This window comes from Ctenocephalides felis, unplaced genomic scaffold (genome assembly GCF_003426905.1).
Source record: "Ctenocephalides felis isolate EL2017-DRISC unplaced genomic scaffold, ASM342690v1 CF-g0.4_SCAFFOLD_01492, whole genome shotgun sequence".
NCBI classification, from domain to species: domain Eukaryota; kingdom Metazoa; phylum Arthropoda; class Insecta; order Siphonaptera; family Pulicidae; genus Ctenocephalides; species Ctenocephalides felis.
Window position 1 is genome coordinate 44,787,371 of NW_020537646.1, and position 15,474 is coordinate 44,802,844.

The window sequence follows — 15,474 nt, forward strand, 5'->3', positions numbered from 1 at the left end:
TGCTAGAAAAATATTTTATTGCCTAATATAGATAAAAATTACATTTCTATTTATAATGTAACTGTCATATTTATACTATCCATAAAATTTATTTGTCATAATTCTTTAAAATTTCGTATAACAAGCGTAAAATAATAAAAATGGGATTTACCTAATTGCATCTTCTCATTATTTATACGAATATGCAAAATATGACATAATGACATTAAACTTTGGTGTTGTTTATATATAAGATCTATTGCATAACAATATCAAGACTTACACTTTTCAATAGTTTTAATAAACTAAAATATAGATGAGGAGGCTCATAGAGGGAATGCGCTTATAAAATATTAGTAAGGGTATAATCTCGAAATAAAATTATATGAATAAAACTGCTGCATATTTTAAATACAATTTGTAAAGTTAAATATCTTTTAAGACAAAATTATTGTTAAAATTCTTTAAAACTCTAGAAGCAGTCTATAATATTTTATAGTCGCATTTTCGCTCAGCGCCTCCTCTAATAATACTTTTAAAAATAGTTTACTTATAAACTTAATATCAGGAATGTCTGCAATAACAACGAATGTATACGGAATCATTTTTTTTCAAATATTATACAAAAGGAATTCGTTATATTTTTTATTTACAAATTGTCTTTTATATATTTTCTTCTAAGCAACAATAGTTTACAATATAATATTTACATCTTCAAACTTTTAATTACTTTATAAATATACGAAATTATATTGTATATAAACTTGCGTAAATTTCAGAATTTTCATTAAAATATACACTTTATTTACATTTTAAATATATATTGGAAGGTAATTAAAGCATTGTTTATATCCATAGAAAATATATGTAATATTTGCAATCAATAAATCTATGTGCCGGCCAACATTGTGCATTGCAATAAAAACCAGTATTATTGCTTTTTTACATAATCAATATTCATATATGTACAAATTCAATTGAGTGTTTTAGTTGATTTAAATATAGGACTGGCATTTTAGATCTGAATTGAGTATTATATATAATAAATGTTTTTGGTTACATAGTTAATAAATATGAAAATCAATTATTCTAAACAATTTGCGGCTAAACTACTAATATTTTTTAAAAACAACTAATGAATTATATTAAAACATGCCGCATTTAATGATAATCTGTACATCATTTTGAAATACGTTAGAACGAAAATCTTAAATTCATACCATATTTCTAAACGACTATTCTCTTGCACATATAAATCTAAAATTTCAAGGCGGTCAATATTTACATATACTTAACATACCATACATTGAGTTTCTTATTATCACCATTATTTATTTTATAATCACAAAACGATTATCAAAAATGGAAGATTTATGGACGAGTAAGTCTTAAGAACACTTACTGACAATGAGTGTTTTATACTACTATATTCTGTATAAAATTTCATTATTTAAATCATAAAAAATCAATTGCTATAACACGTTTTTCTAACACCAGCCAAAATCACGCTAAAGTCATCATCGCCCTTTAAGGCTTGAACATCAGCCTGGGCTACAAATTCGCCAGCATATTGATTCATGACAGGTGGCAACATATCCATCTTCAGAGGTGTACTGGGTACAATAATTTGACCGTTTGGTAATACAGGGTCGTAATACATTCTATCGGTTCCATAGTAAGAACCTGCGTTTGAATGGAATCCATCATTAACCGTGTGATATTCTGTTGTCAGTTCTGGGCCTGGATAGTACGGATCTGAATGATATGTTGGCGGTTGCACTATTTCCTGATAATTGTGGTTGCTGTCGGCTACATTTTGAGATACACCATACTTAAGATATTTGTCAAATTCCCTTGCGTCGACTTCACTATCCGGTGAGTCGTTAGATTCTGGATACACAGTAGCGTATTGTGGACATTGTTTTTCTGATTCGTACCCATTGCTCAAGACATGCTGAGCCTGGGGAGCTTGAGACTGATGTGTTGGATAACTTGAGAAATAATCGTATTCAGCTGTTGATTGAATTGAAGGCATTGTCATTATAGCCTGAGTGTTTGTTCCTAGATGTTGATGATCCTGAGAAGTTGCTACCGGTGGAAAAAATGTTCCAGTTACTACTGGTCCTTGGTCCAACAAACCTCTATTTGTGCACATTACATACATGCCGTTTGCTACACCCATCGCAGCTATTGTTGATCCTGAAGCATTTGGATATGTTACAGAACTTCTATAAGATTTCTGGAACTGTCTTTGTTTATCGTCATTATATTGACAGGTGGTAACCGCGTTTTCTTTTTCATGCTCCATTGGAGACATTTCAGGCGTTGGTAAAGCGTCTTCGGGTTGTTTCTTCTCCATTAATTTCTCGTCTTTATTAGACCTGGAGGTAGGCTCAGGAGACTGAGTGGGAGATGATTCTGGCGTATGTAGAATATTTCCATAGCCCTTACTTGTCGGATAACCAGTGTATCCGTTACTTAAATAACCCTGATGATACGGAGACATGTACTGGTTAGAGAGGGGACTGTTTACGCTCAACCTTGTTGAATAGTCATAGTCTAAGCCTGGACTAGAGTAACCCAAACCTGGTGACATATCACCAGGATTGTTATTATTTGGAACATATCCACCTGGACTGTGCAACCGGAATCGTTGCTGGTCTGAGGCCATTTGATGATCAGGTGTTTGTGGCGTTTGAGGAACCGATCCTGGGGCCGTGCGACCTTTAGCGTGTTTGCGACGGCGTGGACGGTACTTGTAGTTTGGATGTTCTGTCATGTGGATGACGCGCAGACGTTCCGCTTCCTCAACGTAAGGCCTCCGATCAGTCGGAGTTAGAGAGCGCCATTTCTTACCTGAAAGATAAAAGACAAAATTGAATAAGACTAAACAAATGTTTGCTCATTTATTCACAACTAATTTAATGACATCATATTTTTCCTAAGCATTTATTGTTTATTTGCGACTACAATTAAAATGTAAGTGGTATGAAATTTTAATTCGGAGAAAAAATAATTTATAAATTAACTCAAAAAAAAAAAAATTAGGCTGAAATATATATTAACAAACAGCCTATATAAAATAGTCACAAGTACGATAATATGTAGTCCAATTATACTTATATACACTTAAATGTACACATATGTTGAAACTTTGACTATAATTTGGACTATTTATAATACTGGATATTATTTCCATTTTGATTACAAAACTTCACCTTCTGAACGAATGTTCATAAATATTTTTTTTTTTTTTTTTTTTTTTAATTTCAATAATTATTACAACTGCTAATTTATTAACATCAAGTAATATTGATTGAGTAATAATATAAATTTAAATAAATAAAAGAGCAAAGGATAAAATTTACATGAAAATAATATCCGTAATATGATTTAATGTAAAATATAAGCAAATAATAATAAAAATAAGATTAATAAATAATATAAATAAAATTTCAGAATAATAAAATAATACTAGAAAAATAATAAAATATAACAAAATAACAATAATAGAAATAGTAAGATAATAATAATAATAATAATAATAATAATAAAATAATAATAGTAATAATAACAATAATAATAATAATAATTTACAAATTTATAAGATCGTTTGGAATTTTTCGTTTTAGTCTTGTTGGGCGCGCTTCTGAGTATACTTTGTTGGCCAAGTAATTTGGGTGCTCGTCTATTCTTTTTTTGTAATTGCTTGTTTTTTGTAGAATTTCTTCATTGACTGTCAATAAGTTGCTGTCCTGGTGAATCAGCCAGTTGGGAGCGTACCTAGGTGCGTTCAATGCCTGCCTTAGGATCTTGTTCTGCACTCGCTGGATAATCTGTAGATTGGTTTTTTTGGCGGTGCCCCATAGTTGAATCCCATAAGACCACACTGGTTTAAAAATACATTTATAAATAATTAACTTGTTATTTGTCGATAGTTCGGAACGTTTATTTAGTAGCCAGTAATGTTTTTTGAATAGTTCATCAATCTGCTGTTTTTTCTTGTTAATGTGAACTCTCCAGTTTAATTTTGTGTCTAGGTGTATTCCCAGATATTTTACGCTATCTTTTACTGGGATTTCCTGTCCATTTAACTTAATTGTAGGGCATATACCAGTACGCAGCGTGAAAGTGATATGCGTAGATTTTGATCCGTTTGTCATAATTCTCCATAAAGAAAGCCATTTTGTAGCAATATCTAGATGTTCTTGTAATAGTTGCGAAGCTATTGCGGGATCTTTATTGGAGGCAATGATACATGTATCGTCAGCAAATGTCGACACGCTTGTTCCGGAGTATAAAGAAAAATCCGCTGTGTATATAAGAAATAGAGTTGGAGAAAGGACGCTTCCCTGGGGCACCCCAGAAAGGATCTTTCTTCTGGTCGACTCCTCGTTGTTAATGTTGACGAAAAATTCCCTATTTTCAAGGAACGATTTTATTATTGAAAATATCGGTTCTGATAAACAGAGTTTTAGTTTGTACAACAAACCAGTGTGCCATACTTTGTCAAATGCTTGCGCAACGTCTAAAAACACAGCCGAACAATATTTTTTTGCATGGAACGATTCGTTAATTATATTTACTAGGCGATGTACCTGTTCTATGGTTGAGTGTTGTTCTCTAAAGCCGAATTGGTGATTTGGAATTAGGTTTTGATTCAACAATTCTGACTTAATGCGGTGGAGTAATAATTTTTCAAATATCTTCGAAACACAAGGAAGTAGGCTTATTGGTCTATAGGAAGACAATAAATGAGGATCTTTCCCAGGTTTAGGTATAAGAATTATTTTAGCTATTTTCCAAGCTTGAGGGAACACTTTTAATCTAAGAATTGAATTGAAAATTATTGTTAATAATCTAAATCCCTTTTCTGGCAGTTCTTTTATCATTTTTATCGTAATTTTATCTGGTCCAGGAGATTTATTAGGATTTGCAGCCTTGACATAATTTTTCAATTCGGTCACCGTTATGCGTTTTACTATTTGGCCTGGTATAGATACATTCTGTAGACAATTGTGAATAAAATCTTCATCATTTACGTTGCAACTGCGGGGATGAGGCTGGAATGTATTTTGCAAGTGTTCTTGCCCAGGAACCATCAAGTTTACGCACTGGAGGTATATGTACTATCGGCCTTTTTAATCTCTTCGTTGCCTTCCAAAGAGAATAATTTGTGTCTTTAGTGGATGAAAGATTAGTTAAACAATATTTAGAAATTTAATCTTTAAGTAAAATGAAGCTTTAAGTAAAAAGAACTGACATAAATATCTGGTTTTTGGTGTACGTGGATGCTATAAGTATTTGAAAATTATTTATTATTATTTTTTTGCTTTATTTATTCTTTTTTTTCTTTTTTTGATAAATTTTACTCAATAGGATTTTTGAATCGGATACGTAACTAGTTATCAATAATTTGTTGTATTTTCATATAAAAAAAATAGTTTACTACTCTATCCAACTCCGGTCTCTTCAAGTAATCAATTCAAACGCGCATCTTGACTTGAAGAGTTTATTTTGAGGATGATATTCCTATGTTTTTGTATTATTATTTGTAATTATTTCTATCAAAATCAATAAACCTATGCCACTACTAGATATTTCGATCAATGTTATTGCAATAATCACGTGTTTGGTTGAATTTTGATCAATTTTTCATTTTTTTCACCTTTGGGAGAAACGATGTACTTGTACAATGACATGGTACTATTTCGAAAGTATCACAGGGTTAAAAAAATTAAAACTTATCAAAGTTAATCCACTGGTAAAAAATACTTGCATTTGTTGCAAATCCCTTTTTTGTTATGACTTCTACAAAAATTAATTACATGTATGACTTAAAAAATCAACTACCAAAAAAAATCAATTTATTTGTGAACTGCCTTCTTGAACTGCGTTTCAGTATGATCTTAATCTGTATATTATTTTCTTTGTTACTATATGGACAAAATGGTTTTTGTAATTAGTTGCATTTTTTTAAATAAATATGCTATTATAGTTCCTACCTTATTAAAAAAAAAAACTATGTTAGTGACAATCAATGAACCACATATGACTAAAAACGATTGAGCCTAGTTATAATATCAGCAAAAATAGTCTATCCAACTATAAATAAATATCATTACAAAATAGAAAACAATGTAATTTTGTCTGTATTTCCTCTACATTTATCACATATCTTTCAAAGTACTAATTTAGATCAAAGTATTGCTGATAATTTCAAAATCCGTTCGACTAATTGAGGTCGTGATCGGTTTGAGTAGCTCTGGTATCTCAAACAAATTAGAAATGACATAACCCGGCCGAGTTCGCGCTATCGACGTGTCTTGAAAAATTGTTGTTATTTAAGTCTGACAGGTGACCGCGTGATTAATGATTGCTGCGCGATCGTTTGATTTCATCCAAAATCTATTTCAAGTAACGCCCGTTAATATGTTTGTACGATCAGTTTTATTGTTATCCTAGAGAGCGACCGCGGCGGGAGGTCCTTGCCGCGCCACGTGCACTCTCGTGGACATTATTCATTAGAGAATTGCTTTTCTAACACCTTCGGCATATGATAAAATAAGTGAAATTCAAATGGGTATAAAAAATATTAAGATCGAAATGATGAATAGTCAATATTCACTATATGTATATTTTAATATTTTAAAAATCGTTTTATGCATTTATGAGTTCAACACTTCGACTCGTCATTGTAATAGACCTGCATAAATAGGTTCGTCCAGTTTATAACTAAAATTTCTGAAAATAATATGATTCACATTAGCGGATCACATAGGTACATATTGACTTAGAGCAATTATATTGTGAAAACCAAACCAAACCAAACCAAACCAAACCAATTATATTTCAACAAATAACCATATCAAACAACTATCTGACTACGTTCAGTAGAAGTCTCCTGCTAATACATCATTGTAGAATTGTGTTATTTTTACTGTTTTTCAAAATTTTGTCACCTGGTCCTTTTTACTCTATAGGCGCAGAAAATATTTTGCAGAGTTTTACAAAATAAGAGCTACATTTCGTGGGTACATTTTAAGCAGACATAACACTGTATATAACCTTGATCTGGTATTTTGTCAGAAATGTTTATCAACAGAGTTGGAAGAGTTATTAATTTAATTCAACTCTTGTAAAATGTTTTTTCCTAACTTTTTTTACTTTTTTATTTACTATGATATTTTGTATTGTTCACACCTTTGCCAGGGTTATGGATCAGTTGATCTTCTTTACCCTACGATGGTCCTCTTTACTTTACGTGTAACTTTTTATAGATGTTATATAAAAATACATCTTTTGAAACAATTAGATAACGTATACTTAAAATTTATATTAACCCTTACGGGACGGCACCGATTTCAAAACAATCTACTGTGCCGGCTGTAAACTTGATTTTATTGTGTATGTTATGCAATTTGTTTGATAAAAAATTGTGGTCATTAAAGGTCATACTTTTAGGTCAATTTATTTTTTATCATTCTGACATGTTTCTCAATAAAATCATGTTGGCCGCCTTCCTTCTGGTGCTTTTCTGTCAGAACAGAGTACACAATTTTTTTTTCTTGCCTCGAGAACGACGTAGGTGGATGGCTATATTTAAAAAAGACTAGAAAGCTAAAAATACTTCTAAAATAACTAATAATTATTTTCAAAATACAACACTGTTTGTAACTGCTATTTGAAATCTATTCAACGTTTCAATGCAAACTGAGTCATTTTTTATAAAATAGCCTGTGTCTCACTGGATAGCCTGACAAAGTATCAGGTGGACGGCTGTCCCCAAAGAGTTAAGGTTCAGTAGACTAAACAACAGTGCTCATAACCAAAACATTAGACTAAGAATCAAATCATAAATGATATTTATTTTAGTGCTATTGTTCATTGTGTTTTTATATGTATGATATAATTAATATTATGTGATATAGTCTTCTTATATATGAAATCAATGTATGTTGGCAAAAATGTCCCTTTGGGATAAAGCCATTTAAATAAATAAAAACAAGAAAGAAAACTCCTAAATCTATTATCCATTTCAGGACAGGAGTAAAAACTACTATATAATATTGAAAATTTTAGCAATTTTTTATGCAAATTGATCTTCACGAAGTCAATAAAAGTCGATAAATCTTGTTTATCACCAAGTATAAATAGTGTCATCATATAATTGCAACTACAGGATATTTGGACCAAAGATTTAAACTATAACGTTAATATTTACCTTATAATATTGTAATATTAATATTTATTACACGTGTTATGAATTTGAAACCAATAAAAATGGTGATAAATATTTGAATTTCAAGTAAAAACTAAGTCATTAGATCGATTTAGAAGAACTGATTAAATGCTTTATCTGGTTTTTAATTTTAATCAAGTTATTAAAACGTAAAAACCCGTAATCAAAGTTCGTCGAATATAATTTGCAATTACATGTCCACAGCGGTGTGTTAAGCGGTAATAATATTTTGTAAGATGTTAATTACTTGATAATGAACATAATTTTGATTAATCTTTAAAGCAGTCGGTAATAACACAGACTGTTATAAATTAGAGAATATAAACCATTAGAGCTAATTTAAATATGTACTCATATTTCAGTAACTTTAGTGTTGTTATTAGGTGTGATAATGGACGAATAATTTTTATTTAATTATGTTTTTACACATGTTCATGATGCATATCGAAAACTTTCCTACGAGCTATGCGGTTAAATTAATATTTAATCTACATACTTAATACTTATTCGCAGCAACAAATTATTTATATATTTATGATACAGAATGTTAAAAAATATTATAATTCGACAAATCTATTTTGTCCTGATTTATTACTTTAGCATTGGCCATTTGTAGATTATTATATGTACGTGAATTTTTCTGCGGTTAAATATACTGAAATAACGTAAATATTAAGAATTGAACTACTAACATCATCATATAGAGAAAGGCGGGGCACAGAAGTGTTCAATTTGACTTTAAGTAATTTTATTGTCTAAACCAAATGAACTAAATCACAACATGTATCAAATAAAGAGCTGTCAAACTGTGTTCAATAAAATTCCCAGTTAATTCTTAATTAGAGAAATGTTTTTCTTACTGTTGACTGTGTGACAGCTATGTGTCAAACAGATCCAAAGTCTTCATTTTAAATTTGTAGGTACTATACAAAATAATATCTACATTATTAACCAAGGGCACATTTTTTACAAAGATAAAACTGTATATAACCTTGATCTGGTATTTTGTCAGAAAAAATCAGCAGCAGAGTTAGAATAAACATTAATCATTTTTTTAACGGAACTTGCTCCTACATTAACTATTTTCGTATTGTTTACACCTATGCCAAAGTAAAATTATCTTTTTCCCTGTACTTCCTAATAACTTCACTTGTTTTTGGATATTGATGGTAGGATATTTTACCCGTGTACCTTTAAGCTCCGCTTTATTACATATCATGAAAAACACTTACAATGATTTATTATTTCAAGACATTAACGGAATTTTAATTTAATAAAAAATGGTCATATAATATTAATATATATCGAACAAACTTGGTCCCCACATTTCTTCAATTTTTTTTAAATTGTTAGATTAATTTAATTAAATTAAATTTATGACAGTGAAATCAATTAATTTAATATTGAAGAGCAAAAATAAATATTTGCTTTTTTATTAATAATTCAATCTTTACAATACTTTGGCATTTTAAATATTTGTTAATCTTTTATTATCATGTTAACTGAGTAATAACTCATTTTCGTGTTTAACTCATTGTCAGTATTATGTTTTGAACACAAAACATATATCATTCGGTCGTTTTATTTTCATTTGTATAAAATTTAAAGAGATGTTAATTGTGTGATAATATTCGTATCATTTTAAATTAATCCGATCCATAAATCTGACATCATTAAAAATCTATAAGTCATTGTCAGGAATCCTCGATATGAATAGAAGTGGATCGACCACACGCGGAAAGATTTATCACCGCCACTAATAAAATAAAGCAGATCCTGAGCATCGCTTCATATTTTGTATCAATTCGTTTTCAAAAGGATTATTTATTGAATTAGTTAAACGAATCATCAGAACCTCTGTAATTTAACGATATTGAAGCTATGGTTTTTCATCATTGTTAATTAAGACTCTGAACGGTGATATAACTTTTTTTGTTTTCTACTATACTATATGATTTGATTCTTGAATTCGATTAATTGGCTAATTATTGCTCGTGGGTGAGTGGTTAGAACTGAATCAGAGGTCCCGTGTTCAATCCCGCTTCGAGAAACCTGATGTCAAGCAGTAGTAACATCGGTTTTCACTTGAAAATATCGAAATAAATATGTTTCCAAGTGAAAATGCGGCATTGCTGCATCCATAAAATATTCACCTTTTTACAGAAATTGTAATAATAAAATTTATCACACAAAGATCAGACAACTCTTTGGGTTGCCATCTGTAAAACCGATGTTGAATTATTTTTATTTAATCACCTATCTACATGGGATATAAAATCAACAACTTATATGACTCTCAAGTTCTGATTGCTATATATAAAGAGTGGTCCTTGTTATAAAAATTTTCGATTTTTTTTTTGCTCCCAGGGCTTTAAATGTTTAAAAATGATTTTAAAAAAATTCTCTGAGTGTTTTAGCTCTTAATATTAACTTCAAGATAGTCCGCACTCCAACCAAAATTTCTTATGAAAAAATTGAAAAAAAAGAAAAATTTGATATATTTTATAAAATGAGTATTTACATTTGTTAGAAAGAAGAACTAAGAAACTTTTGTTGGAGAGTCCATACGACTATCTTAAAGTTAATATTAATAGCTAAAACTTTCAGAGATTTTTTTTATTAATTTGGAAGCATTTGGGCCCCTGAGAGCAAAGAAATTCAATAATAACCATATTAAGAACCACCCTATATATATATATATATATATATATATATATATATATATATATACGTATAAGTAATTGATGTTTATTTGAGCGTTTTGTTTATAAATCATAAGAACCTTTAATTAGTTGAGCATCTAATGTTGCGGCAAACAAGTATTATTATTAGATTAGATTTTGCACATTGACACATTATTACAAGTTTCTTCTGAAGGTTGCAAAAAAATTAAATTTCTTTGCGTTTCGAAGCATTTGATAGCATTATAATGGCCTTATGGTACTTCATTTTGAATAAATCACTGTTTTCTAAAAGTAACTAGTAGTGTATGGCACCTTGCCTTGAGGAAAATTGCTGGAACATCCCGTACCGTGACAAAATGTTCGAAGAATATTAAATGTTTTCAAGTAGATTATTATGAATACTGAAACATTGTCTAATATTTCTAAGAATTATATCATAATAAATGTTCAGAAACCTCTGAAACGAGAAGATATGCAAACATTTTTATTTTGGTCCCATTACTATAACTTACCCTACAAGAAGTTAATAATTTTATTTAGTGCAGATGGCAGATTTTTGCTTTACAGAGAACATTGTAAGAACAAACTTCTTGATTTTAGTATTGATTGTTCTAATGAGTAAAAATACTCAAATACATGACTTTCATATTTTTCGGATTATTGCCTGATACTGGATATCTTATAACAAAACGCATGCTTTTTATTGAAGTTATCAAAGGAAATGTATTTTAATTTCGACTACCATCTTCCTTTCCATATGGTTATACCTAATACAGTGTATATTATTATAATAATTTGGTGAAGTATCCTGTTTTGATACTTGAATTCATGACTCATTTAAAATGAATTTTTCAATCATTAGCATAATCATCAATGTCTCAAAAATTATCCGAGTAAATATAAATACAAACAAGCCTAACCCAAATAAAAAATAAAACTGAATCGGAACAAGCAACACACCCAAAAATCAGCGTCGAATCATGTCAGGCGCACGTGCGCAGCTATATATTAAGTGCATCCGATATAAAAAAAACTCGTTCAGAAGTATAAATAATTTCTTTTAAATATTGTGACATTTTGCAACCATTTATAGTCGATGTTTTATTTTTTATATTATATTTTTTCATGACTTACATGCCGACATCGCGTTACCCACCTAATAAGAGGAATTATAAAACGAAGAAGTCTGATGTATGAAATTTACGATTTATACCCGTGTGCTGGATATGAAATCGAAACAGAAAATATAACACCAGGAATAATAAAAGAAGAAGCAGGATATAAATGTTTGAAGACATCCCTGAAAATTGCCCATCTGTTAAATTAGAATTTAGTGCTTGGGAATATTTCACATTCTGCATATATATATATATATATATATATATATATATATATATATATATATATATATATAAAATAATATATATTGTTCGCGATATAATGGTTGCGCGTCCTTGCATTTCTCAAGTTGAAAGATTACGGAATATAGATGACCAATTTTCCAAAAATATCATTACAAAATCCTCAAAAATATAGCTTTTTGAAGTTTTCGAAACAATATAGACCTTTTTTAAAAAAATAAATTTTTGATATGCGAAGATGCTTCACCAGTTTTTTTTTTTGCTTGCAAAGTGAACTTTAACCCTTTTCACTCGCAAATTGTAGAATTTATACGTATTATAGATCTAATCAAATCTAATCAAACACGATAATTAAAAATAAACGAATATAAAAGGTATACTATTCATCACAGATTTTTAGCAAATCTATCATGCTCTATATTTCGTAACTCTACACTTCATACATGCACTGGTATGCCACATTTGACCTAGTAACTCTCGTTAAGAAATATAGCACGGGAATGTTTTTTTCTTATTATACGAGTATTTCAAATTACACTCAGTCGTCAGTCATTGTAGTAGGTGATCGTACAAATATAGGCAACGGCTAATGAATCACGATACGTTACGATATTATTAACACGAGTTTACACCTTCGAGACTACGGTTATGCATAAATAAAAAGTAGGCGATGCTCATAATTATCAGGTTAATGAAACATGTAATTAATCTAACAGTAAACTGGCATTGTCTCTGATTTGATTATACATTTGTTCACGCAGAAATAACTGAATATCGATTCCAAATTGGAGCATTTGTAAATCTATATTATCATTATATATAAAAATACTTTAAGAATTGCAACTTGATTGAGGCTCAGGTCTTTGATAACTTCAATAAAAAGCATGCGTTTTGTCATAAGGTATCTAGTATCAGGCAATAATTCGATTACAGGTAGCTAAAGTAAAAACATTTCTCAGTAATTACTAAAAACTGCAAGCCAAAGTTTTAGCTTTGGCTCAAACAATTAAACTATTTAGCGGCATTTGGGTAGACGTGAGCTGGTCATAATTGCTTCAAGATTCCAACTCCAAGAAATAAACTTTTTATAGCTACTATCAACGTACATTATAGTTAAATATATTTCGTAATTTTTCTGATTTTTTAAGACCAAACTATATCAACTCTTTCGATATCCTTCGTAAATCCGATTGAATACTCTTGTTCGTGCGCATTTTGTGGATTTCGCTTCAGCGGCGTTTCGCTTGCATGGGACGGGCCCATTGGAGCTAATTACCAGGGACAAGTCGCAAACGTTTTATTATTTATTTGTATATATGATATTCAACTGTTTTTCTTTTTTCATCTGCCGTCTCCGGCCTTTGGAGGAGAGAGCGAACGTGTGATCGCACCGTATGATTATGCGTGTGATATAACTTAGATGCGGAACCACCCACTTGGGGTCCACTCTGAGCGACTAAAATATATTTTGCTTACTTTTGGTAGAAGTTAATTTGATTTTCTACGAATTTACTATTGTAAATAAATTGGTTAATAACGTAATAAATTTTTTTTATTAATTTACAAATTGATAGTATCAGCATTAGACAGATTGGTCGTCAGGTTTCCAATTCATTCAACCCAAAGTTTTGGAAAAGGTTTGTGGCTGAAGTTTAAACCATATTGTATTATAATTGCAAATATAATGCTAAGTTTTATTAAAGAATTTTATACTAAAACTTGACTAAAACTTCAATCAGTTTATTTTGACAGTATCTTTTTCGGGCCGGGCACAAAGAACCAATTTGACTTTCAGTAAACATACTGTCTACACCAAATGAACTACATCACAACACATAACACGTATATATCCAACTTTCAATCATCGAACCAAGGGAAATTTTCCAGATAATTCATAATTATAAAACAATGTTTCATAACTATTTTTCGAAAATTTGTCATTTGTTCCTTTCCATCCCATAGACTGGATAAAAAGGGACATCCACTTCTAATTTTAAATGGATTTTACAAAATAAGGACTAAATTATCTGATTGTAAGCATGTAATAAAATTTTCATGTGCACAATTTTTTTATTATTATATTTTAATTAGCTCTAGTGGATACACCAGGGTGGTATCTAATCTACTAATTTGTAATCAACTTTATATTACCGTATACTTGTCAGCATTCTCTGCCTAATGTAATAATATATACAGATTGTAGAATAAAATTAAATAAAGAAATGAGCACATTTTTTACAAAACGAACACCGTATATTACCTTAATCTGGTATTTTGTCTGAAATACTCATCAGAAGAGTTGGAATAACTTAAATTTGATTTTTCTCTTGTAAAATTGCATTCTTAACTTGACTTACATTTTTGTTTACTATTTCTTATTGTTTACATTTTTGAAAGTGTAAAGGGTTAGTTGCTTCTTTTTACTCCACGCACATTTGGTTATATAAAAAACTGTTGAATCTAACTTAACCCTTGAAAAATAACAATAACCACCCTATTTCTACCCACTCACATCACAATTAAATAACGTATAATATAAAATTATATTCAGATAACATAATCTACATAAAAAAAGCTCAAAACCAAGAAAAACTACCAACTTTTGGAATGAAAAAGTGAAAAAAAAATTTTGTTGTGAATATTGATATATGGCCGTTTGTCTCCTGATAGCGTCCTCGTAACAATTAAGATGATGGCTGGTTAAAACTTAAAAAATAACAATAACCACCACATCTCTACCCACTCACATCACAATTAAATAACGTATAATATGAAATTATATTCAGATAACATAATCTACATAAAAAAGCTCAAAACCAAGAAAAACTACCAACTTTTGGAATGAAAAAGTGAAAGAAAAGAATTTTGTTGTGAATATTGATATATGGCCGTTTATCTCCTGATAGCGTCCTCGTAACAATTAAGATGATGGCTGGTTACACACCTTTTTCCTTATACTTTGAAATAGTATTGTTAATTGTTTTTGAGGTGGTGGTCAACCTTTTTACCTATAAGTCTTTAAGCTCAGCCATACTCTACTCACTGAAATGTCTTTCAATTTAGCAAAAATAATAAAGTATAAGATTCTATCGAATTGAAATAAATAGTTATATATGAAGAACTTCAAACTTGCTCGGCAGTTTGTTATAAAAAAAATATCTTCGACATCCGATTACAGCACTGTTGGCAATCTAGCATACAAATGAAA

At 30.0% G+C, this 15,474-nt stretch overlaps 1 protein-coding gene across 1 annotated transcript in view; it reads right to left on the minus strand.

Moving 5' to 3' along the window:
* Positions 1-1,444: 1,444 nt before the first annotated feature.
* The window catches only part of LOC113371285 (putative transcription factor SOX-15), a 139,736-nt gene continuing 125,706 nt past the window's right edge, over positions 1,445-15,474 (minus strand). The window contains exon 3 of the mRNA XM_026611918.1: positions 1,445-2,835. Coding sequence (XP_026467703.1) covers positions 1,445-2,835 — 1,391 coding nt within the window. The remainder of the gene's footprint in view (positions 2,836-15,474) is intronic.